The sequence below is a fragment of the Pleurodeles waltl genome, chromosome 2_1 (assembly GCF_031143425.1).
Source record: "Pleurodeles waltl isolate 20211129_DDA chromosome 2_1, aPleWal1.hap1.20221129, whole genome shotgun sequence".
Classification (NCBI taxonomy): Eukaryota; Metazoa; Chordata; class Amphibia; order Caudata; family Salamandridae; genus Pleurodeles; species Pleurodeles waltl.
In genome coordinates, this window is record NC_090438.1 from 196,262,748 (window position 1) to 196,289,866 (window position 27,119).

Consider the following 27,119-nt stretch of genomic DNA (forward strand, 5'->3'; position numbering starts at 1 on the left):
TTGGCGAAAACTTCAACTGGCTGGATTCCTAAAGTTGGGGATCTGGTTCGTGAGAAGATCGCTGTGAAGAAGGAGTTCGGTCCATCATACAGAGCACCGGTACCAGTCTTGGGAATAAAAGGCACCGGGACTGTCATCTTACCACCACTGTCTGGTTCTAAGACGAACAGATTCATCTCCATTGATGACATCAAATTACACCATGTGGCCGATCCTTCACAGTAGACCAGGAGGTCCCTTAGGTGGTTCCCGATCCCCTCTCACTACCCAACAGGACATCCATCTACATAGAAGGATAAACATCACTACTACAGACTATGCGACGATGTCACCTGCTGTTCCGGACACTTCCTCGACCATGGGGAGGGCGGAAAATTAACTTTTGTTGGTTCCAGTCACATCTCCAGTGACCACCCCGGTTCAAGATTTAGCTGTACTTTACACGAACACTTCACCGACAGATGGCGTTGTCTACCAAGAGCCTCCACGTGCGGTGGATCAGAATACACCGGCTCCTGTGTTTGCAGAGACTACCTCTGGCTATTTCATTGACATTGATGATTTTTCTTCAGATTCATCATCTACAGTGATTGACGATATTTCAAAAAGTAGTAAGCTGTATCAATGGCTTAAAAAGAACTATTTGATATACCCATGGAACTACTTGTGGTTCTGTTTGACATTTATTGCATTATTTTTATGGATTGGTTTTGTGACTGTTTTCTTTTTGCTCATAAGTGGTCACTATATTCCTGATCGCTCCTCAGTGGAGCCTGTTGATGAAGTTTTAACACCACATCATTCTTCACATAAGGTCCGAAGGGATTTGTCCCCTGTAAATATTACGGCAATACCGATTACTGATGGGATTGTGTGGGACAAAGTTCCATTCGATATATACGGGCCTACAGAAATTATTCAAATACCATACGTGTTCAAAATTTCAATGACTGATGTAGTTACACCTGATGTTGTCTCTGATGATTGGGATGTCCAAACAGTTGATTCCATGCTAACTGAAATGAAGGACTATTCCACTTTTGAAAGTGATGATGTATATGATTATACAATGAATTATGGGGAAATGGTCTGCTATAACAATTGGGGACATCACTACCTACACTGTGCCACTAGATACAGGCCCCTCTTGAACTACACACAGTGGGAACACTGTTCTACACCACTGGTGGGGAGTCCAAAGTATTATAGCGATACATTTACATACTTTTCTGGGCATGATACAAGAAAAGCAGAGTCGTATTATTTTAAAATACCTCCGGCACAAACTAGGAAAATTTTGCTAACATCCAAAACTGATTTATTCAGATCCCTTTGTTTCCCGGCTCTCGATTGAGGGTTACGGATACTGGAAGAGCACTATTGACTTGAAAAGCGTATGGGGAACACAAGATTGGCAAAAACAGGGTAGGGAGGCTTTGTTTCGATCATGCCTCATTCCTGTGCAAATGATTTTCTTAAATGACACTATTGAGCAGACATCCTGTCTGGGGTTTGCAAAAATTAAAGATCTGAACACGCCCAGTATCTCTACTCCGGCAAGGTTTAAAGATTGGCAACACTTCCTTAATATCACAGAGGAAAGGCTAGATGCAGTGGTTAAGGCTGGTACCTATAATTCTTCACTTTCCAGTCCCGGCGGGTGGTTGGTATGGCCCACAGACACTAATGAGTGTCAAAAGCGTTTTTGGAACTCTTCAGGGGGGTTTTCAATTAACAGGCCAGACCCTCGCTTTATATTGGGTCAACATACCGGTATAGTTACAACATACAGTGTGGGTAAGCTGTGCAAGTAATGGGTGCAAACAAACACGTTAGCCGCAGTTAAGAAACACCTGAACACTCTTTCTGAAAATATAGACTTGCAGGATTTTCTGCTGGGTCCTAGAAAACAGCGCTCGAAAAGGTTTTTATATGCTATGTACAATGAAATTTGGAAACTTTCCCAAATTGAGGCTGCTGCGCTTTTAAGGCAACTAGATAAGGAAAAGTTTGAAAAAAACATTAGCTGTTGTCGACAATGGCATGAATACACTGTCCAACAGGATTTATTCACTATCAAATATAGTGTCGTCTGCTATTGATATCACTCAGACAGACTTGTCCCGGTTATATCATGGGCAAACACAGCTACGTTCCATCATGCAGCTAGGTTGGACATTACAGACACTGAAAAGTGGCCACATTCCATGGAAGTACATTAATGGGAGTGAATTCTTCACTGCTTTTAATTTTTCCAAGGAACAAGAGACAATGGCTAAAAGGGAGGCTAGTTTCACCCTGCTTCAAGTAGAGAAATTAGATAAGTTGCCCTTCACGGTAGCAGAGAGTCCTTCAACTATCTGGCTCTTACACGGCATTATTAATTTACCGATTTCGACCTTTCGTTTCTCGAGCTGCCTGAAACATCTTGCAGTGGGACGATATGAGCAACTAGGAGATAGCTTTATTAAGGAAGAGTGGGAGTTTCCCTTTGACTATAGATGTCTGAACGGCGAAAGGGAGATCTTTCTTAGCGGGAGCCAATGTGAGACTGCTGTTCGTCATTCTATGATATGCAAACAGGTGTCTCTTCACGGTCTTTGCAATGCGGGGGTTGCAAATTTGGCCTGTTTTCTGAAGGGTACTCCCGTCCCCTTGATTCGTCCGGTGTTTCATGTACTTTCCAATGGAAGTTATGTTGTACTGAACGATCAAAGTTGTTGCGGCATGCGACCCGGAATTGCCTACGCAATCTCTGTCTCGAAGGTCGTTACGTGTTGTGGACATGTTTTGTTTCCCACCACACAAGAGATTAAAGTATCTGACATGTGGCCCCACATAGATACTATTAATGTGAACTATGACAAGCTGAGTAGGCTAAAGGCGCTATTGTTTCAAAAACAGGTCGCCTTGACATCCGCAAAGGAGAGGTATGCTCTCCAGATTGCGAGATCATCAGCCGAGATACAATCCCTTTTAAATACCGATTTCCCCAAACACTTTGGAGAACTGGTATCCAGAATATTCAATGCTTCAAGCACCACTGGGATTGTCCATTTCTTTAAGGCTGTCCGGTCTGGTTTCGTGTCCATCTTCCAGACTGTCTTCGGAGTCATCCCATCAGCCATCCATTCTCTCTTTTCAAGTGTGTTTAGTGGCTTTCCGATTATTTTGGCTTTAATTGGCAGACTACTGCTATTTCTTCTGATTCGCAGTGGTTGTTTCTTTCCAGCAACACAGAGCAATGGAGCCGCTCCCACCAACTCCACTGTGCCGTGAGCGCATGGTTCGGATCTTCGGTGCACCTTTGCTGGTGGAACTGGAGCGTGACTGGTTGTTGTCATTTCAGCCCCTTCTCTGGTGCGTACAACCAGCCTTCCGCTGCATATGGTGTCTCTTTGAACATCTGCCTATGGTCTGTCTTGCTGTTGCACCGACATCTCCTGTGGACCACGAACTGCTGATGTCCCCGATGAGGGTTCATACACGGTCATGCCCCTTGAGAATGAGGTTGCTCCGCGAGGCCACCTATGAGCCTTCCGTTTTGAGATCTACCATGGATGAGGACACTGCAACGGATAACGATACACCAGGAAATACGGCTCACTTCTGCTCTGTGGATCCGTTTGTTCGCCTAGCACTCGACTTAACATCGGAAGATGTTGACTCATTTATTAGGTCCTTGGTTGGTGACTTCGATGACATTCTTCAAGATCATGCGTATAACAAATAATTTGATGAATTGACTTGCCATTCCCGATTCCAAATTATCCATTTAAATTGACATTTGCTGTTGCACGCTGTACTTGTCATAGTTGACATTAACCTCTCTTTTAGTTCAGAAGCAAGTTTTAGCATTTGGGTTCCTGTACCTTCGTCATACCTGTTACGGCAATGGGGAGGGTGTAGTGAATCCTAGTTCGTTTTAATGGGATAACAGGAGTTAGCTTAGCCTCTGGCTTGTAGACTTGTGCCCCCGTCACCTAGTGACTTTTAACCTACTTAGCTTGCTCTATCTTAGCCAATTTAATTATTTATTTCTTCTAAGATGGCTGCCTTGTTTATAGTTAGGCCACTTGTTATGGGTAACATTATCAGTGTCACCGCGCCAAGGCGTCAAGATCAAGCACCAAAGAGAAACAAACAGTAGGTGTTCACACTTATGGATTTTCCCTCTCTATACTTTCGAGGGATTGTTGATATTAATTGCCGTCCCAAGCATGTCTGTTATCTATTGTTTAGGAGCACACCTACGTCAGGGGACCTTGTAGATCTGTATAAATACATCACACTTTAGACAGATAATCAGAGGGATTCTGACCAGAGGGCATCGCCACCATCGCTGATGCCGATACTGCAGTCGTCTTGACGCTGACCCAGTCTTCGTGTCCCTGCGGAGTCTGAGATAGAAACCTCATTCCAAGGTAACGAGGGTTGGGGGCTCCTCTCATGGACATGGCATTGGCAGATTAGGTTTAACAAACCCAGCTCTCCTTTATGTAGGAGGTTAGGCCTTTTCACATTAGGGTATTAGGGCATATTACATCTCATATATCTTTTCTATATATTGCAAGATGGTGGGGGTCTTTGTAATCATGACTCTCGTCTTCACAATACTGTTTCTTGCTTTATTCATTATCCTAATCATTGCAGCCCATGCAACGTATCGCAAATTGCAGTTATGTTAAATAAAAACTATTGTAACTTTACTGCATCTGTGTAATTGTCTGTGTTTGTATGAGACATAATATATCTGTGAGAAAAGGGTAATCTCCGTTTAACCACAACACTCCTTGAGATATCTTATTTTCGAGTCCAAGTGTAAACGGCTGCCATAAATCACCTTTTACTATTGTGTTTCTGGTGAGGTGCTGCTAGTGAGCCGGTAAGGTTGAGACAACAGTTGCGACTTGTTGTAGGAAAGACGCAGTCGCCTACAAACAAAAGTACTGTCATCCTTAAACCAGCAGTCTTGCTCAGAGACAAGCGCTCTGCATGACATCTACCCTGTTACATGGATAATTGCATAACTGCTGATACGTTTTGAGTGCGAGCAAACTTCTGTTTCCTTTTGGGTGCTCCTTCATGCTCACGGCGTGGCGCTTTAAATTGGCTCGCTTATGTAAAACTGAATTACTTTTCATTTTCAATTTATGTGGCAATAATAGTCTGGTTAGGACTTTACAACGCTAATAGCTCTAAGTCAAGCAAATGCGAGACCCATTGTATTGCAAATGCTTTTTACTTACTTGCTTATACGCCAATGTTGTGTATGTTTTTAATGATCAATGCTTTTCCCCTCAGAGGTCTTGAAAGCCGAGCCCACAGTGAACAGTTCTGTGTATTCTTCAGGCTACCAAAAGAAGAGCGCTTAATGGAAGTTCATGAATGCTTCTTATGGGTCCCGTGTAGTCACTATAACACCCTGGGAAAGATGTGCATTTCCGAAAACTACGTCTGCTTTGCCAGCCAGGATGGGAGCCAGTGCAGCGTGATCATTCCACTGAGGGAGGTAAAGCAGATGATATGATTCATCTTACCTAAATGATGCTGGTTTCTGCAGTGATTACTTCTTGATAAAATTTTTCATTTGAGAATCGAGCCCATCTTCTAAGTGATAACAGGAGCAAAGACTGCCTGCATCTGGCATGTGGGTCCTCCTAGCTAGAGGTCATTTAGTAGGCTTGTAATTACCAGGTGATGCCTGGCTCACTGTTCTCTTATGTTTCATAACCAGCATGTTTAAATCAAGTTTGATATCAGTCATGATGCAGTTTTCAAAGACTCAGTCAGAGATATTCAGAGCTATGCAAAACTTTATTTTGTTTTTAATGTTAGAAATATTTTTTGTGATAGAATAATTATTTTAAAAAAGGACATTCAAGGGAGTCTAACGGGGGGAACAAAGCAAGCACAACGGTTTCTTGTGTTATTTTTGGAAACCTCGTAATTGTTTGTCAGCCTTCCTTTGAAGGTACATATTACTCAAGTATTGATGTCCTTAACAGGTACTCGCATGCCAAGGGGTCATATCATTAAAGTGTGTCATGCAGTTATCATTAGGAATGGGATTATAATATACATGTTCTGATGCTGAAATGTGTATGCTACCTTGTTCTTTGATTTCCCTCAGAGTTTTGTATTCCCTTCTGTACTATTCTGGTCATGAAATTTCAGCGCAGCCAGGCATTTACTTTTTTATTCAGGTAAACCTCCTAAAGCGCTAAACCTAATCTTTTTTCTTATATACATGTTTTGAGAAGAGAAAATGGCCCTGGCTGCTAGTTAATATAGATAGTATCAACTGATTCCAAAGGAGGTTAATGGTGCATTCAAGGAGGATATACCAACACTACTTGGCACTTGCGAATTGCATCATAATTCTTTAGACAGAGAAGTGTAATGAAATAGCAGTGCTAGAACATCCACAGAAAATTATTTTAACTGGATCAACGTTAGTACAGTCACATAGATCCTTCGGTCTAGGCCCTAGGCTAAGACCATGCCGTAGAACCAGAATACAACCGACAGTGAAAGCCGGCCGATTCAGGAATATCCTGTCACTATGCGCCCCCTTCCTCCCTCCCACCACCACCACTATCCACAACAAGAAGAGGTTAGTGGTAATGTGTTACAGGTTGTAAAGACATCCATACTAGTATTACCTTCTTTACACGCCAGTACTCCATCAGATCCTGTGATCCTTCAAAAGCATCAGTACTTTCTCACATTCTTTTTAACACACCTTTGAAACCATCATCTCATGTACATCTGTTGAGGTAGAATTTCATAATGCATTAATGAGCATACATTTGTCTTAGCATCTTTAGGAACCCATAAACACATTTCTCTTGCTTGTGACTGTTGAATAGACCCCTCCAGTTAATGACTCGACAGCGACGAAAACTCAATGTTGCAATCTTGTCCTGAAGAATACTAGTTCCACAGCAAAATTCAACACACTAGAATTATGATTTGAATACAATTAGATGATTGGGGCATACTATAATTTACACTTTCTAAGACTGTTTCTGATTGTAATAGCTACTATTATATGCAGCATAGTATGCTACCATTCCTACTTTTAGGTCTGGTGTAGAAGGCAGGTTTATCTACCCCCTGCCCTCTTATATTCATCAAAATTCGTAAATCAAATACATACTCATATAATAAATAGAAAAGCTTAGGGTCAGCCTCTTTAGCCATTGATCTGTTCAGCTGTGATTCACATTTTACTTCCAACTACCACCGCAAACACCATGGGACAGGGAGTAAACCTACTTTAGCCATTGAATCTCCTATACTGTAAGTGAGGTCTGTTTGTCAGTTCACATGTACACATCCACTGAAAAAGAAGTGCACTTCAGTGTAAGCGCTAGTTGACCAATATTCTTTTCTTTTCCTTCTTTATAATTTATTGTGTCTCCCCTACAGACAGCTTGAGCTATCTGGCGAGACCTCCAGTCATCACACACTCCCACCCACAAACATACTGACATACACATAGATACAAAGAAGGTATTGGACAACCACCTTCAGTCACAGCCATTGGCTAATGTAGTTTAGCTGGCCTTTAAGCACTGGCCAACTTGTTTGCCCATTAACCTTGATATCAGCCCAGGGCATTTTGGGAATGTGAAGTATTTTCAAAAGTAGTCAACATCAGATTGCCTTTTATTCTTTTTTGTTGATATAATTCTTTAAGGCCTTCAAATTCCACCTTCCCCCCCTACTTAGTGCTGGCCTGACCCGTGAAACCTTCTAACCTCCAAATCCCCCCTGCAGCTGGCTCCACTCCAGTGCTTGTCCATAAGGCTCGGTTCAATGTGATTTTTAATGCTATTTTTTAGTTCAAGACACGTTTGTGGTTGTATTACAACATTACAGTGCTAAGAAGTTGTAAGCATGTTTGCACACAGTGTCCACCTTAGAATGGTGTATACGATGACCATCCCGGGCTCACAAATTTTGTGTACTGACTTTACAACCCACTGGTTGGTACATGTTATAACACGTGCACATGCATGTGTTGTGACATGCCAAAAGGATTCAAGCATCCAGTGGCAAAGCAATCAAGTCAATACTATCCTTTAAGGATGAGACTTGTTAGCTTTGTCAATGGTTGTTTTTTCCCTAGGCATCCTTGTGTGCTGAAACTATCTCTTAAGATTACATTCATAGCCAATGGTGCCTTTAACAGTTTCTCTCGTAAGTCATATTGGCCTATGTCATTCCTGCTTGGAAGCACTTGTACAGTTCCTTTTAAATGATATACAGTAATTAATTTTTGCAAGCACATGGCCACCACACTTAGAAAATTACATGTCATATTTTTCTGTTTGTTGTATATGCTTGCAGTAAAAAAATAACCGTTGCACCAGTTTGCCAATTCCATATCCAATGGTTTAGCCAATGCTTGTTTGATTGAGCTGTCTATCATTGTGAATTCTTCTGTTATCCAAACTTGCAGTTTCTTTCATACAATTCCTCAATATGCTGGCGCATAGAAAGAACCACATCTGACTTAAATAGTTGATGCCTTGCATGACTGTCTTCATTTTGCATTTGTTTTATCAAGGTTTGACAGCGATTGCCCTCAAAGTCTAGTCACTGTGTTGTTGTGTATTTCTTATGTTTCACAATGAAAATAGTTAAGCATAAATTGTGGCTGGGTGAAGATAATCAATGTTAATGACTATGTGATCAATTAATTTAGGCCATTTGGATTTTTTATGGAGCACATTCATTCTGTACATAAATGATTAGCGTATGTGGACTAGTACATGTGGTGGAGCAAATCAAAAGTGAAAACAAGAATCTGTAAATAGATCGTATTCTGTCATCAGGTAATAGGGGTCGAGAAACCGGATCCACCCAATAAAGTTGTGAGCATCAGTACCAGAGGGAACAGACCTGTCCGTTTTACAGAAGTTAGGGATTTCGAGAATCTTGTGGCACGGCTCAGAAACAAGTGTGGAGCAACTTCGAGTCCTCAACACACCGCAAGTTCAGAGGTACATCATCTGTATATCCAACAGCAGTTGCAATGGTCATCATGCAGATACACTGACAATTATTGTATAAATGTTCAGCACATATATCCACCGAATATTATCTGAAAGTCTTATATATTATTTTAAATAATTTTAAATGTGTTTCCACATTTTCTGTGTTCTGCTTAATTGTTTCTTATAACCTGGCCCTCTGAAGTAAAACATTTTATGGAGTCCATATTTTATGGCAAAACCTCCGTGTCTCTGAAGAGTATATAGCGATAGAATGGTGCACTCGTTTAGATTTTTTTTTTTATGCCCATAGATTGGCATTTGCGTACGCTAAGATGGTTTCACATATTCTGTTCTCGTTTTACGTTAGATACATTTTTTCCCTTTAATGCCTAATATGTGTAAAGTACATCCACATAATGCAATTTGAATTTTTATTTGGATCATGCAAAGTAATTATTAAAGTTAGCTTCGAGCAAATTCGTATTCAGTATGTTTAAAAACAGTTTGGGAGGAATTATGTAATAGGACATTATGTAATAGGCAAATATCACAGAATATGGCTTAAATGTACAACAGGTTTGAAATTAATAAGTGCAATGGACATTTTGCACTGTAGCAAAAAGGAAGAGAGAAGATGAAGCTATGAATAAGCACATATCTGTCATCATGATATATATATATATATATATATATATATTACCCAGTGGATAGTTAGGTCAGCTTTTCCATAGGAAAAAACTTTTTTTTCTTGTATTGCTAATAACGGTGGCACAGTTTGATGAATCTCCACAAAACTTTCCAAGAAAGTACTCTTTTTTTTTTTAGTGTGTGCATGGAAAGTTTCGGGGTGATCTGTCAAACAAGAGCCGAGTAAAAAGGGTGAAATCCTCCTTCGTCCCTCCAGTTGTAACTGTCTTATTCAGAGTTTTGATTACCTATGACCTAAATCATGATGGCATAGGTTCCGACTGACATATTTAACATTCCACTCTAAAGAACAGGTGGTATAACACATCACTTCCTCTTAAATGATAAGATATCAATATAATTTGAAGAAGGAACATAAAACTTAAATAGGATATTAATATACTTTGATGAAGGAAAATGAAGCTTATAATAAAAAAAGCTAATTACAAAAAAAGACAAAAAAATATACACAAACATGACAGTACAGTTGACAAAACATTTGTAATTTTTTGCTTATTAAAAGAACAGGTAAGAAATATTCATTTGACTCTCAATTGCGCTACTAAAGAATTAAAGAGTTCTAAACAAGAACAAGACTATTACAACTAATGTTTCTTATCAATTGATGTGATTCACTTAGTTTATCAGGCCATGCTCCCTACTTCACCTGAATCTAAAACAACCACATTTTGTTTTACTTTGCTCATAACGAATAGTCCCATGAGACTGAAATCCTTTCCTTATGAAGACAGGCTTCCTAACCATGACCTTCTCACCTTCTTCCCAACAAATGGGTTTGGAAGAATGTTCATTGTCATATCTAGCTTTGTACTTTGATTGATACGTCTTATGTCTTGGAATGACCTCATCTTCAGAATGAAGATAATCACCACTATGTGCTTTGCATAGCTTTAATCATGCCAGATTGAGTTTGGCATTGGGTATTTTTCCTCTGGGAGTGAAAAAATGAGATTTTAAGGAAACACTATTACATGGCTCAGAGTGACTCTGAGCCCACCAGGTTTCACGCAATACTCCCTTCAATGGAAATTTATTTTCCACTGCCCTTTGAACACAACTTTAGACCATTCGGTTAATCTTTAGTGCTAATCCATTGGCTTGTGGTAAATAGAGAACTGTCTTCAAATGTACAATAGAAATGTCATCCAAAAATTTCTTCATTAGTTGTGATATCAACTGTACTCTTTTGCCAGTCACCAGGTACTTGGTATATCTTCCCTTCTAAATTCTTCCGTAAAACGTTCAAGCACCGTTTTGGAGTTGGATACTCTAACACATTTGGTTACCACCCGCTTAGAGGTTTAAACCACCTAAATTAAAACATAACGTTCATTTTGAGGAAGAAGTTCTAATGGACCCACAAAATCGAATGTCAACTTTGTCTAAGGTTCATTTGGCACATCTAAAGGTAACAGAAGACAATGTGTTTCTTTACTGTTATCACTATTACCACATGTCTGTCAATCCTTAACCACCACTTCTACTTGGTGATCCATTCCAAGCCACCAATACCATTGTCTTAACATTGTTTTGGTCAAACTCTTACCCAGATGTCCTGCATAAGCCAAATTGATCACTTTCTCCTGTGATCCAATTGGCGGTCGCACTTTATACCTTCCGCATAACTTCACCTCCAAAAGACTTAAATTCTCGGGGACATTCTAAAGGCAGTTCACTTCCTTGGACAATTCCTTAACATCACTCCTACCTTTAATTATGTACTCAGATACTTCCGTGCGATCTTTATCTGCATCGTAATGCCTGTCCCATTCCTCAGGGGACAAAGCATTCTCTTTAACCCAATCAATAAGAGGAGGATCAATTTCCTCATTAACACTTGGTACAGATAATTTGGACACACAATTGGCTGCTTTATTGTTCGGCCCAGGGATATACTCTACCCTGAAATTAAAACCATCCAACCTCTCTCACCTTTTCTTAGACCTTTGCTACTAAAAATCTGCAGCAGTACACGATGATCCATCCTCACAGTGAAAGGAACACCCCCTAAAAGTATTTGAAATTATGAACATCCCATGAGACCGCCATTGCCTCTTTTTAAATTACAGTCTTTCCTTTGTACCTTTGATTGAGCGGAATGCAAAAGCTATCACCTTCTTTTCTCCCTCCACCACTTGAGAAAGAGCCACTCCTAACTCAGATAGACTAGAATCTGTGGATAACAATGTTTTCTTACAAGTATTAAATTTGCCCATGGCTGGTAAAACAACTATGCTTTCCTTTATAGTATAAAACGCTTTGACCCACCCTTGATTCCAGAAACCTTTGTTAAGCCGTGAACTTAAAGGTAAAGTCACATTAGGAAACCCAGGAATACATTTTGAACCACATTCAGCCAGACCTAGAAATGAACGTATTTGATCTTTATTATTAGAAGAGGGTGCCTTAACTATGCTTTTGACCAAATCTAACTTGAGACTGATTTCTTCAGAATAAATTGTATGTCCTAATTATGTAACAGTTGTCATTCTAAATTTGTGCATTCTGTTCATCACTTGCCACAAAATGTTATCATGTTGCAGATTGTCAGTGCCAGACACCAAAATGTCATTTTGGAAAAGCAGGTCTTTGGGAGTCCTTGAATAAACCTTTTTCATAACTTTCTGTAAACATGCCACGGCAGATGCCAAACCAAACGACATGCAAAGAAACCTACATGCTTCCAATGGAGTAACAAAGGATGTTAAATGCCTTGAATCAACATATAAGGGAATTTGATGATAGGCTGATTCTATTAAACATTTTAGCTTTCCCTAAAGCTGCCAAGGAATGAGATCTGTTAGGTAGTAGTTATCTGTCAACCCCAGTGTGCATATTAAGATCTCGAAAATCCATACACAATCTGATATTTTCCCTTCATCTTTATGTGCTTAAACCACTTGGACCCACCACTCAAACTTCAATTTCCTTAATTATCCCAGCATCCAATAGCTTCTGCGATTCGTCCTTGAGTGGTTCTCAAGTCATTGATTCTAAACCTTTATCACTGAACATTCATCACTTTGTGAACAGAAGGAATAGCATTTTTATGGTGTCATTTTTTGCTGGAAACCCTTCAAGGTACAAAAAGTGTCCTTGAAAACATCTGGAAAATCATGGAATATATCTGCATTATTTCCAGAATCAGTAAGCAACAATACAATTTCTCTAACATTAGGATATAATGTGATAGCCATATATCCTTGATGATGGCATCCTAGAAGATTATCTTCTCTTTTAGCCACATGACCTTCCCTACTGTTTCCCTGAGCTGAAATTGCATCCACAATACTGTTTATCATAGTACATCAGACTTGATTCCACCATATATTTATATGAGATGGTAAGAATTCAAGTTTTCCAAGCCAAAAATAGCCTCCCAATTTTTGTCCCTAACCATTGTAAAGGGTGAACCATAATCTGCCAAAACACTGGCCTCTTTCCCGCCAATCAAGATCTTACATTCGGGCATAATGAAAGGGTAACTCTCTACACTGCTATCACTTTTGACACTCAAGATTATTTCCTTTTTATTCTCAACTATTGCTACACCTTGACTTTTCTTTTCTGTAAACACTTTGACATTAGAGCCTTTCCACCCCCCCATTTGCTGCATGTGGCTAACCTGGCTAGGTGAGATTCACTGACATAACTAAAACATTTGTCACACAAGTCCTTGTTACTCTTGCTTTTGATCTTGCTGTCACCTGTTGCACAGTCTCATCCCCAACATCACAAACTTTCTCTTCCTTAATGGATCTCCCCTGATAATCTTCAATCCCCTTATTTTCTCTCATCTCCCGCACCCATGTGGTAGTATTATCCATTCCCTCAATAATGGTAATGGCTTCTTTAAGATCAGGATCCCTAGTCAGAAGTTTCTTTTGTACTCTTTAAGAATTGGTTCACCTTACAAGTTAATTTCTTATCAGAAAGTCTTAAACTCATATATGTGTGATAAGGATTTTAAACTCACTACGTGGTTCCCAATCTTCTCAGTCTTCCCTTACACTCATGAAGAATTTGTCTTTTAAACACAGTATTAATTTTGGAACCAAAATGACATTCCATCATTAACACAAACTTTTCATCCGAGTCCCACGTTTTTCCATCACCCCTGCCCACAGATATCATATCCAGACTCTCATAAATATTCCATCCTTCTACGCCCAAATTATGGAGTAAAGCAGCTTGTTTCCTCACTGCAGAAACAATGTTCTCCTCCTGTGACAAGCAGATATGAACCAAATAACTTTTTCCACTATTTTCATGCGAATAACGGTTCTTACTAGTCTGAAAGATTTTGTGGTGGTTGAGACGTATTGGCAGCAGCCATAAATGTTACTTGAAACGAGCTCAAGAATTGTGAGGAAAGTGGGATTAAAACAAATGATTGAGGAACGGTTGACACCATTACCTTTATATAAACACACAATAATGCATAGATTGAGTCACAAGCAGATACTACCTTAACACCAACCTAGACTAGAGAATAATAGTTTTATGAAGTGAGTTTAAACCCCCTCCTGGACCTCTTCATATTTTTTACTAGTATTTGGCCCTGGGGAATGTAAACCTTATTACCTATTGAAGTTTGGGGATGGAGGCTGGATGCCCTCCTCCCCTGTTTATTTGTATATGACCCTGGGGATAGGGTCCCTGAGGACTTTGTAAGGCTTAGGGAGGGAGGCCATATGACCCCCTTCCCTTTTTATTGGCCCCAGGGATTCGAACTAGCCCTCACCTTAATGAATAGGTTTTGCCCCAGGGAATGTGGTCCCCAGTGCCCGAAGGGTAACTTTATGCTGTACACCTCAAGGACCCTACGCGGTTTGGGGTTGGCAGCCTGCTGGGTTTTTGGCCACAGGGTCTGGCGGCAGGCCAGGCCCTGTAGCCAACACTAAAGGCTATGTGCAACATAGTGTTGGCTGCTGCAGGAAGTTGAAAGGAGGGCCTTGCTGCAAACCAAGCCCTGCAACCAATCCCACCCCCTGTACAATGAAAGGCTGTGCACAGTGTAGGGTTGCATGGGGAGGGTTGGTTGCCTGCACCGGGTCGGTTGGCCTTAGGGCTTGGCTACAGGCCATGCCCTATTGGTAAGCCCCTCCTGTGCAGTATGGTGTTGGCTACCTATGGGGGTTTCGCTGCAGGGGCTGGCCACAGGAAAGGCCCTGTGTCCAACACTAATACCCCGCACGGACGAAACCTTGCAAGGCTGAGGGTTGGCTTTATGTATGCTAATAAAATATTACTTTACTTTGCAAAAACTCTAGAAGGTCACTGAAAAAATCAAAGGTAAAGTAATGTTATAGTTAGGTGAATATGTCAGTGACAACATTAACATTTTGAACTAAAAAAAACCCACAGAAATTCACCAGTTATAGTTAGCATATCTAACTATAACTTGTGTCACAGACATGCACTGCTAATGACCTCACATATTACATCACTCATGACGTTATGTGAAATCATGTATAATGTCACTGATGACATCTCAAATGAGATCACTGATGACATCTCAAATGACATCATTGATTAAATCACTAATGATAACTTCTTTTGTACACATTACTCTTAAACTAGAATGGCATTTGCCGACAGAAAGTAAGTACAAAATAGCTCAGAATAAAATGATGCATCATTAATGCCATCACAGACACAACTCCTTTAGGTGTAGTAAGCATGTGTTATGTGCAGCATTGACCTTATAACATACACTTCATAGGTACCTGAGTTCACATTAACAATCAACCACAGAAAGGTGGGCAACCCCTACTGCACACAGTGTTCAGTCTTTATGCAACTGTTCAGAGAAAACCAGGTTACTCACGATGATCAGCCTTTGTTCCAAATTGAATACCCTACTATGGACAACTTGTATCTTTATCTTATAGTCACTGAACCTACATTGAAAAATTATGTTGATATAAATAGAACAGTGGGTACTGTAAACAGTGTTTACTCAATGGTCAGAGTTTACTCTGTGCCATACTGTTTGCAGACAGTGAAACTCATGACAAATACACCACAGGCTATTAAAAAAGCATCTACTAAGATCAGTGTACACTCTATGCAACATTTGTCTGAAAGTGCTGATGATCATACTACCTACAACCTTCATACTGTAGTGAAACCTTACAGATTGCTCGTCTTCTGAGGCAAAAGAAGCACATGCACATACGTTAGAAACTGGTACACACAGTCTTCTATGTTATGTAGAAATTGTCATGCTGAGATGATTCTGTTTATTAACTTAAAGGCTGCTTACAATACTTGCCCTATTACTACAGAGCCACTTGTGTGGAACATACTGGTCACAAGCCATCAACTGTCATCTGCACACAGATACTCTTCAATTTAATGATTTATAACTTGTACAGTATTTCTACACACCAATGCTTTAGAGGCATATGCATTTTGTAAACACATCCATTAGCTGGACACAGGTTGTACAGAACGCGGTGGAAAAGTAATATGATAGCTACCCGCCACTATGTAAACTATCCATTCATTCGATTATGTCATCAGTGATGTCATTTGAGATACCATCAGTGATGTCATAGAATATATCATGAGTAATGTAAGATGTGAGGTCATAAGCAGTATAACGCGGGGGTGCGAGTTGTAGTTAGCTCTGCTGGGTATAACTGATGTGTTAGAAATGGGGTCTTTGGTTGGCAGTCAGGTTACCCCCTGTCCAAGCAAGGACCCTCACTCTAGTCTTGGTAAGTCACACACAATCCAAATTATCCTGGGCCCACCCTCTGGTAGCTTGGCACTGAGCACCCAAGCTTAACTTAGAAAGCAATGTGTAAAGTATTAGTGCAGTAAATCATGCAATAACACAGTAGAACACCACATGGTGTTTAGAAAAATATATAATATTTATCTGGTAAAATGCAGGTCAAAACGATTTAGATCCTTCTCACACCTCGCTGCCAAGACCTGGTACACCCTCCCCGCCCACCTACGACAGACCCAGGACCTCCTGACCTTCAGGAAACGCCAAAAGACCTGGTTATTTGTAGCAGTAGCAGTAGCAGTTCTTACCCCCACCCCTTTTTTTTTTTTCTTTCAGCGCCTTGAGACCCTAGCGGGTGAGTAGCGCGCTGTACAAAAATGATTGATTGATTGAGATGCAATAAGTATATGTTGAAATATCACTGTAAAAATGATATAAAGTGTCTTTAGTTTCTTAAAAGCCACAAATGTTTCTTGCAAGCACAAAGTACCTGGTTTGCGTTCAAAATCTCTGCAAGGAACAGCAGAGGAGCAGGTGTGTGGAAAACAGGGAGGTGTGCGTCGATGTCTCAGGCCACACACCGTGATGTCGTTTATTTTTAACACAGTGAAGCATTTGCGTCGATTTCTGGCGCTCTGACTTAGATCCTTTTTGGGTTGCGGGGTTTTCGGATGCGCCGGGTATGATGCGTTGAAATCCAGCGCTGACAGGACGGAGTCACAGGGGCTGCGTCGATCCCGTGGGCACTGCATGGAAAATTTTACCCCCCGGCAGACGCTGCGTCGATTCTTCTCAGGAAGTCGGGGTGCGTCATTCTGGCTCGGCTGTGCGTCAAGTTTCCGGTTGCTACGCTGGCGCTGTGTCGATCTTCTCCTTGCAAAGTCGGGCTGCGTTGTCCGGTTCGGCGTGCAGTGATTTTCTCACCGCGATGCAGGCTATGCATCCTTTCTGGCAGGCTGTGCGTCGATTTTCACCGCACAGGGAGTTCTTCTTGCAGGAATGAAGTCTTTTTGGTCCTGAGACTTCAGGGAACAGGAGGCAAGCTCTATCCAAGCCTTTGGAGAGCACTTCTCAGCTCAGCCAGAGAGCAACAAGGCAGCAGGGTAACAGCAAGGCAGCAGTCCCTCTCAGAAAGCAGTCAGGTGAATCATTTGGGCAGCCAGGCAGTTCTTCTTGGGAGGTTGCAGGTTCTGGTTCAGGTTCTTCTCCAGGAAGTGTCTGAGTTCTAGGGGCAGAGGCCCTGTTTAAATACCTTTGAAGTGGGGGAGACTTCAAAGAGCGGCTTAGAAGTGCACAAGGTCCCCTTTCTGTTCCACCCTGTCTGCCAGGGTCCCAGTAGGGGGTGTGTCAGTCTTTTGTGTGAGGGCACGCTACTGTCCTTTGACATGTAAGTGTCAGGCCCTCCACCCTCCCAGCCCAGGAAGACCCATTCAATATGCAGATGTGTGCAAATGTGACTGAGCATCGTGTGTTTAGGGTTGTCTGAGTAAATGCACGAGGGAGCTGTCAACTAAACCTAGCCAGATGTGGATTGTAAGGCACAGAACGATTTAAGTGCAGAGAAATGCTCACTTTGTAAAAGTGGCATTTCTAAAATAGTAATATTAAACCCAACTTCAACGGTCAGCATTTTGTATTACCATTCTGGCCATACTAAATATGACCTTGTTACTCCTTTCAGATCAGGAGCTACCACTAAAACAGTATATGAGGGTAGCCCTAATGTTAGCCTATTGACGGAGCAGGCCTCACAGCAGTGTAAAACAAATTTAGGAGTTTTACACTACCCGGAAATGTAACCTACACAGGTACATGTCCAGCCTTTTGTCTACACAGCACCCTGCTCTATGGGTTACCTAGGGCCTACCTTAGGGGCAACTTATATGTAGAAAAAGGGGGTTTTAGGCTTGGCAAGTAATTTTAAATGACAAGTGGAATTGGTAGTGAAACTGCACACACAGGCCTTGCAATGGCAGGCCTGAGAAATGATTTAGAGGCTAATTAAGAGGGTGGCACAAACAGTGCTGCAGGCCCACTAGTAGCATTTAATCTACAGGCCCTGGGCACATATAGTGCACTTTACTAGGGACTTATAAGTAAATTAAATAAACCAATTGGGTATGATCCAGTGTCATAATGCTTTAAGGGAGAGAGCATATGCACTTTAGCACTGGTTAGCAGTGGTAAAGTGTGCAGAGTCCTAAAACCAGTAAAAACAGTGTTCAAAAAGTGGAGGGAGGCAGGCAAAAGGTTAGGGGTGATCACCCTAAGGCTTTCAGGTCTAACATGTGTCCCCCTCAGCTGAAAGTGGGGAGAGCTACCCAACCTCCTGGGAGCTCTGATCGCTAAGGCGGAAGTATCTGGAGAGACAAACAGTGTTGGCGTGGTCAATCCCTGGCGATGCTCCACTGTAAAGTCTATCCCCTGTAGGGAAATGGACCACCTCAAGAGTTTAGGATTCTCGCCCCTCATCTGCATGAGCCATCTGAGGGGCCTGTGGTCTGTCTGAACCCGGAAGTGAGCCCCAACAGGTATGGTCTCAGCTTCTTCAGTGCCCAGACCACAGCAAATGCTTCTCTCTCAATAGCACTCCACCTCTGTTCCTGTGGTAATAGTCTTCTGCTAATAAAGGCTACTGGTTGGTCTAGGCCCTCCCCATTTAGCTGTGCTAGAACCACCCCTATGCCATGCTCTGAAGCGTCTGTCTGCACAATAAATTCCTGGGAGTAGTCAGGTGCCTTGAGCACGGGGGCCGTGCACATGGCTTCCTTCAGGGAGTCAAAGGCTTTCTGGCAAGCCTCTGTCCAATTCACCAATCTAGGTTGCTTTTTGGAAGTAAGTTCTGTCAAGGGTGACACAATGGATCCATAGCCCTTGACAAATCTACCATAATATCCTGTGAGACCTAAGAAGGCTCTCACCTCTGTTTGTGTTCTAGGTGGTTGCCAGGCGTTGATAGTTTCAATCTTGGCTTGGAGTGGCTGCACCTTGCCACCACCTACTAGGTGTCCCAAGTACACCACAGAATCCTGCCCAATCTGGCACTTACTGGCCTTGATTGTCAGGCCTACCTGTTGCAGGCCCTGAAGCACTTCCTTGAGGTGGAGCAGGTGTTCCTCCCGGCTGGAACTGTAGACGGCAATGTCGTCTGAGTAGGCTGCACAGAAGGCATCCTGGCCAGCTAGGACCCCGTTAACCAACCGTTGGAAGGTAGCAGGGGCATTTCTCAGCCGAAAGGGCATCACCCTGAATTGGTAATGGACCTATGGCATGAAAACGCAGATCTATCTCTAGCCCCCTCAGTCAAGGCTACCTGCCAGTACCCTGATGTAAGATCAAAAGTACTGAGGAATTTGGCAGCACCTATCTTGTCTACGTGCTCATCAGCTCGGGGGATGGAGTGAGCGTCAGTACGTGTGACTGCCTTGAGACCCCCGTAGTCCACACAGAACCGAAGTTCTGGCTTGGCACTGGGTGCAGCAGCCTTGGGTACCAGCACCACAGGGTTGGCCCAGGGACTACTAGACTTCTCAATGACCCCTAGAGCCAGCATCTTGGCAACTTCTTCCTTGATGCTGGCCTTCACCTTGTCTGACAACCTGTAAATTTTATTTTTTACAGGTGGACTATCTCCCGTGTCAATATTGTAGACACTAGGTTGTGTGAGTCCAGCGGTGAGGGAAAACAAAGAGGAGTACTGTTCCAGTAACTGGTAGCAGTCCCCTCGCTGGTCGAGGGTCAGGGAGTCAGAGAGATTAACACCCTCCACTGACCCATCACCTTCCTTGGCAGAGAGGAGGTCGGGGAGAGGTTCACTCTCCTCTTTCATACCCTCATCTGTCACCAGAAGCATGTTGACCTCCGTCCTCTTAAAATGAGGCTTCAGTTGATTGACATGGAGCACCCTTAGGGGGCTTTTAGGGGACTGGAGGTCCACTAAGTAAGTGGCCTCCCCTTTTCGCTCCTTGACTTCAAATGGGCCAGACCAGTGGCCCTGGAGAGCTCTATGCTCCACTGGCTCCATTACCCACACTTTGTCTCCAGGCTGAAACTCCACCAGAGTGGTCTTCTGGTCATACCAGCGTTTCATTACCTGTTGACTGGCCTCAAGGTTACTTTTGGTCATCTCCCAGAAGCGGTGCATCTGGTTGCGGAGGGCCAACATGTAGCTGACCACATCCTGAGGGGGTGCCTTGGGAGCTTTCTCCCACCCCTCCTTGACAATGCCTTTTGGTCCCCTGACAGGGAACCTATAGAGAAGCTCAAAGGGACTGAATCCCACCCCCTTCTGGGGTACCTCTCTGTAACCAAAGCGAAGGCATGGTAAGAGGACGTCCCACTTACGCCTCATGGCCTCAGGGAGGCCTGTGATCATGCCTTTCAAGTTCTTGTTGAATCTCTCCACAAGACCATTAGATTGGGGGTGATAGGGTGTGGTGAACTTGTAGGTTACCCCACACGAATCCCACATGGACTTCATGTACGCAGACACAAAGTTAATGCCTCTGTCAGACACAGTCTCCTTTGGAAATCCCACACGAGTAAATATCCCCTACAGAGTTCTGGTCACCACCGGTGCAGTCACCATCCTCAGAGAGATTGCCTCTGGGTAGCAGGTGGCATGGTCCACCAAAAACAAGGATAACCCTGTTGCCTAGGGCAGTTTTGGGGTCCAATGGCCCAACAATGTCGCTGCCCACCTTTTCAAAGGGAGTGTCAACGACAGGGAGTGGGATCAGGGGGGCTCTCAGCCTTTTCCCTGTTTTCCCACTGGCCTGGCGGTTGGGACAGGACCTACAGAACGTATCCGAGTTTGTCCTCAGCCAGGGCCAATAAAAGTGGTTGACAAGCCTGGCAAATGTCTTGTGTTGCCTCAAATGTCCCGCCCAGGGGTATGTTGTGAGCCAGACCCAGTAACACTGGGGGACCACCAGCACACGTGCTGCCCCAGCCTTAGGAACCTTAGGCTCACTGTAAAGGAGATCATCCTCCCAATAGATCAGGTGATCACCAGAGGCTTCACCTTCTGTTTGGGCTTTGGCCTGTTGCCTCAAGCCCACGAGAGTGGGACACTCCTTCTGCGCCTTGCAGAACTCCTCCCTGGTGGGCCCACCCTCAGCTTGCCAGCCAGCTCATGTAGGTCACCTAGGGTGGCAATGTTTTCCCCAGTTGGCTCAGAGGCCTCCTCCTCGAGAACCCCATCAACCACTGCGGGAACGTCTGAGACCGGTTTCCTGCGCACCTTGCCCCTCTCCTTGGCAGCTGTCTGGGTTATTCTTCCAGGCTCCAGATGCCCTTGACTTCCCTCCCTGGCAGCCATGGATCGTGTGGTCATGCATACCCACACAGGCAATACTAACATCTCCAAGTGAGACCTTAGTTCTACCTCCTTCAAGGCAGGGTGCTCAAGGTCATTGACTAACAGTCAATCTACAGGCATAGCAGGACTCACAGCTACTTTCAGAGTACCAGAGACCCCCCACCCCCTCCGCAAAGGGAACCAGAGCTACCGGTAGGTGGCTCTCACGATTGTCGGTGACTATGACTTGGTGGAATGTATTAGGGAGGACCTGCTCTGCTGACCATTGACAGTGGTCATGCTAGCTCCTGTGTCGCGCAAGCCTTCACCCGTTGCCCATTGATGGTGACCCACTGCCTATACTTGGAAGTATTGGCAGGCATTTGGGTTTTTGGAACCATCTCTGCATCTCCCTGGGACAACAGGGTTACCTCTATCTGTTCCCCAAAACTAACTGGGACTACCTCTTCTCCAAACGCTACGCAAGCCAACCCAGGTGTCTGCCCTCCAGTGGGGGGCAGTGCCCTCTTGGGACACTTGGAGTCGCCCTTAGAGTGACCATACTTAGTGCACTCTATGCATTGGGGTACAAACCTCCCTGACTTATGGTCAGTGAACCATTTCCTTTTGGAATCAGACTGGGACTGGTAACCACTATTCACTTGGGAACTATTTTGGGGGCCTTTTGAGAACTCTTTGTTTTTAAGTCCCCCCCCCCCCCCCTTCTTCTGATGGGAACCCTGACCACCTTTGTGGTCCCCCCTCACCCCCCTAACCCCCAAGTACGTTTCTGGACACTCTGGTGCTAGTCCAGAGGTCCGCCTCCTCAGCAGCTTTCTAGGATCAGTCAGCTTACTGCTAATAGGTGCTGGCGCAACTTTGTGAAACAAATACTGAGCATATGCTCTCTCAGAATTAAATTATAAATGATAAAATCCTGTGTAATCATTTACTTTGCAGCCCTGCACCCATCCATTCAGTGCCTTAATGGAAAAGTGAAAGAAATCTACCCATGTTTGTGTGGAGTGTTTGGTGCTGTCCCTGAACCTCTTACGGTATTTTTCAGGGGTCAGCCCAAACTTGGCAAGTAAAATGGCTTTTATGTGTGAATATGTGTTCTGATCCCTTGGGTCCAATGTAAGGAGTGTGTCCCTCCCAGTTGCTGGCACATATCCCCATTGCTCTTCAGGAACCCCATGAGCCCTTAGTGCAACTTCATAAGCAGCTAGCCATTTATCAATGTTATCTCCCACCATAAAACTGGGCACCACATTTCTGGGTATACAAACCTTTTCCCCAGCAGGTCCTGCATGTATGCTGCCTCCATTTCTGCTGGACTCAGACTGTCTTGCCTTGATGTCTAGCTCCTTGAGACTCAGTTCAGGAGCCAACAAAAGTTTCTTTTCAGCCAAGGCTCCCTCAGCTTCTCTTTTTGCTTTCCTCTCTTCTACTTCTAGGTTTAACCTTGCCAGCTGTAATTGAAATTCTCTCTCCTCCCTCCTTTCCTCTGCGGTCAGGCCTTGGTCAGAGACACTGCTCCCAGGTTTGGCAGAGGGCACAATCACAGTGGTAACATCCTCCACTAAAGGCAAAAAATCCTCTAGGGGCCCTCCTCTTGCTCCTCATCATCCTCCTCTAAATAGGCTTCTAACCCGGCACCCAGCGCCATTTGGTACTCTTCCTTCCTGGAGACACCCTGGGTGGGTACTCCCAACCTTTTTCAGAACTCTTTCAGCTGTTTGACAGTGTATGTCTCCAGCATGGCTAGGTCAAAATCTTCAGCTCCTGCTTGAGACCCAGCCAAAGACATGTTGAATGAGGATTTTAGTTAAAAGTGTCAGGCAGAAAACAAAATTGCAGAAAAAGGTAAAAGATCAAGTTGACCTTCAACTGTGGGTAGGTAGTGAATACTTAGCTATTATATGTCACTGCACAAATACAAGTCCTATCCTCACCGCTGATCACCAATGTTAGACATGGGGTCTTTGGTTGGCAGTCAGGTTACCCCTCTGTCCAAGCAAGGACCCTCACTCTAGTCAAGGTAAGTCACACACAATCCAAATTATCCTGTGCCCACCCTCCGGTAGCTTGGCACTGAGCAGTCAGGCTTAATTTAGAAGACAATGTGTAAAGTATTTGTGCAATAAATCATGCAATAACACAGAGGAAACACCATAAAAATACACCACACAGTGTTTAGAAAACTACATAATATCTATCTGGTAAAATGCAGGTCAAAACAAGTAAGATGCAATAAGTATATGTTGAAATATCACTGTAAAAATGATATAAAGTATCTTTAGTCTGTTAAAAGCCACAAATGTCTCTTGCAAGCACAAAGTACCTGGTTTGCGTTCAAAATCTCTGCAAGGAACCACAGAGGAGGAGGTGTGTGGAAAACAGGGAGGTGTGCATCGATTTCTCAGGCCGCACACAGTGATGTGTTGTTTATTTTTCACGCAGGGAAGGCTTTGCGTCGATTTCCGGCACTCTGACTTGGATCCTCTTTGGGTTACAGGGTTTTCGGACGCCTGGGAACGATGCGTTGAAATTTGGCGCTGGCAGGATGAAGTCAGAGGGGCTGCGTCGATCTGGTGGGCGTGGAGTGGAAAATACTACCGCACAGCAGGCGCTGCGTCAGTTCATCTCAGGAAGTCGGGCTGCGTAGTTCCGTCTCGGCTGTGCGTCGATCCAGTTGTGCGTGCGTCGAATTTCCAGTCACTACGCTTGCGCTCCGTCGATTTTCTCCTTGTGAAGTAGGGCTGTGCGGAGATTTTCTCACCGCGATGCAGGCTTTGTGTTGTTTCTAGCAGGCTATGCGTCGATTTTTGTTGCACAGGGAGTCCTTCTTGCAGGAATAAAGTCTTTTTGGTTCTGAGACTTCAGGGAACAGGAGGCAAGCTCTATCCAAGCCATTGGAGAGCACTTCTCAGCACAGCCAGAGAACAGCAAGCCAGCAGGGCAACAGCAAGGCAGCAGTCCTTCTCAGAAAGCAAAAAGAACAGTTGCTGGATGGAATGCAGAACAAATCAAAAATTCACCCCCAGTCACAGATCTGGGTTTAATCCATCAGTTTTTTGCTCACCATGCCATTCCAGTTTTCACCCAGTCATATGAAAATCAGTCTTGACCCTGTTCCCCTAACTTGGAAGGGTAATCCCAGACCTGGGTCCCTTTCTCACTGTGCCACTGGATTCAAGCTAGCCTGGCTGATGAAGGGTGATACCCTGAAACCGGTCCCAGGATGCTTAAATCCTGTCCAGGAAGGACCTGGCTTGGCAGGTCGGGCTGGAATGGGAGCAGGGTCAAGACTGATTTGCATATGGCTAGGTCCAAACTGGGGTGCCATGGTGACCAAAAGAATGATGGATTAATCCCAGATCTGTGACTGGGGGGTGAGTTTTTGGAAAAGTTTCAACACTCCGTCCATCATCCTTTTGTGTTGCTTCTCGGAAAGCAGTCAGGTGAGTCCTTTGGGCAGCCAATCAGTTCTTCTTGGCAGGTTTCAGTTTCTGCTTCAGATTCTTCTCCAGGAAGTGTCTGAGTTGGTAGGGGCAGAGGTGCTGTTTAAATACTCAAATGTGCCTTTGAAATGGGGGAGACTTCAAAGAGTGGCTTAGAAGTGCACAAGGTCACCTTTCAGTTCCATACTGCCTGCCAGGGTCCCAGTAGGGGGTGTGGCAGTCCTTTGTGTGAGGGCAGGCTACTGTCCTTTGACATGTAAGTGTCAGGCCCTCCATCCTCCCAGCCCAGGAAGACCCATTCATTATGCAGATGTATGCAAGTGTGACTGAGCATCCTGTGTTTGGGGTTTGTATGAGTGAATGCACAAGGGAGCTGTCAACTAAACATAGCCAGACATGGATTGTAAGGCACAGAACTATTTAAGTGCAGAGAAATGCTCACTTTCTAAAAGTGGCATTTCTAAAATAGTAATATTAAATCCAACTTCTCCAGTCAGCAGGACGTTCTATTACCATTCTGGCCATACTACATATGACCTTGTTACTCATTTCAGATCAGGAGCTACCACTCAAACAGTATATGAGGGTAGCCCTAATGTTAGCCTATGAAAGGAGCAGGCCTCACTGCAGTGTAAAACGAATTTAGGAGTTTTACACTACCAGGACATGTAAACTATACAGGTACATATCCTGCCTTTTGTCTACACAGCACCCTGCCAAATGGGTTACCTAGGGCCCAGAAAAAGGGGAGTTTTAGACTTGGCAAGTACTTTTAAATGCCAAGGCGAATTGGCAGTAAAACTGCACACACAGGCCTTGCAATGGCAGGCCTGAGACGTGATTAAGGGGCTACTTAAGTGGGTGGCACAAGCAGTGCTACAGGCCCCCTAGTAGCATTTAATCTACATGCCCTGGGCAGATATAGTGCACTTTACTAGGGACTTATAAGTAAATTAAATAAGCCAATTGGATATGATCCAGTGTCATCATGTTTTAAGGGAGAGAGCATATGCACTTTAGCACTGGTTAGCAGTGGTGAAGTTCTAAAACCAGCAAAAACAGTGTCCAAAAAGTGGAGGTAGGGAGGCAGGCACAAAGTTAGGGGTGACCACCCTAAGGCTGTCAGGTCTAACTTGGCGAAAATATATTTTCACTGAAAAAACGAAAGGTTACAGCGCTGTTATAGTTAGGAAATAGAATTTAAATAATTCATTTATAGTTATATCTAGAAAGTATAACTTGTGCTCTAAGGTAACTATGTTATTGTGGCCCAGGGAGTTGGTAGTCCCAGGAGCCCATTGACTTTGGGGAGTCAGAGTCCCAAATTTGTTGACAACATTTCCTGGTTGAAGAGCCTGCCACATTTGCTCAAGTTAGAGCTATTAGCGCTGTAAACTCCTAACCAGACTTTTCTTGCCACATAAACTGATAATGAAAAGTGAAACGGTTTCACATATGCAAGCCGACGGCCGCCATGAGTGTGAAGAAGGCAAAGAAAAGGAAACTCAAGTTCGCTCGTAGTCAAACATATCGGCAAAAGTGCAATTATCCATGTAACCAGCAAAAGTAGAATTATCCATGTAACATGACATATGCATGCCTGTCACTAATGAAATCAAGCAAATTTTAAAAGGAAGCCCACGAATGAACCAAACTTATGGGTTGGTTATAAGCCCACAGAGAGATTACAACTGGGGCCTGAGATCTTGCATGCGCTCAACCCTAAAGCTGTGAGCAAGACCTGTTGGTCGAAACGCGTCGGTGGGGGTTTAGGTGTTATGTGTTGAAATAAAATTAGATACTCTCCTGGAGTGCAACTAATGAGCAGTTCTTTGTTTGAAATAAAACGAGGGAAGGTCCGTCCCTAACGTTTGCACCAGCCTGTAAAAGCGCACTGC

The 27,119-nt window shown here is 43.6% G+C and overlaps 1 protein-coding gene across 1 annotated transcript in view; it reads left to right on the plus strand.

Moving 5' to 3' along the window:
* TBC1D8B (TBC1 domain family member 8B) overlaps positions 1–27,119 on the plus strand; it is a 783,045-nt gene that overhangs the window by 339,426 nt on the left and 416,500 nt on the right. Inside the window, exons 6-7 of the mRNA XM_069212396.1 lie at positions 5,305–5,512; positions 8,847–9,014. Of these exons, the coding sequence (XP_069068497.1) occupies positions 5,305–5,512; positions 8,847–9,014 (376 nt within the window). The remainder of the gene's footprint in view (positions 1–5,304; positions 5,513–8,846; positions 9,015–27,119) is intronic.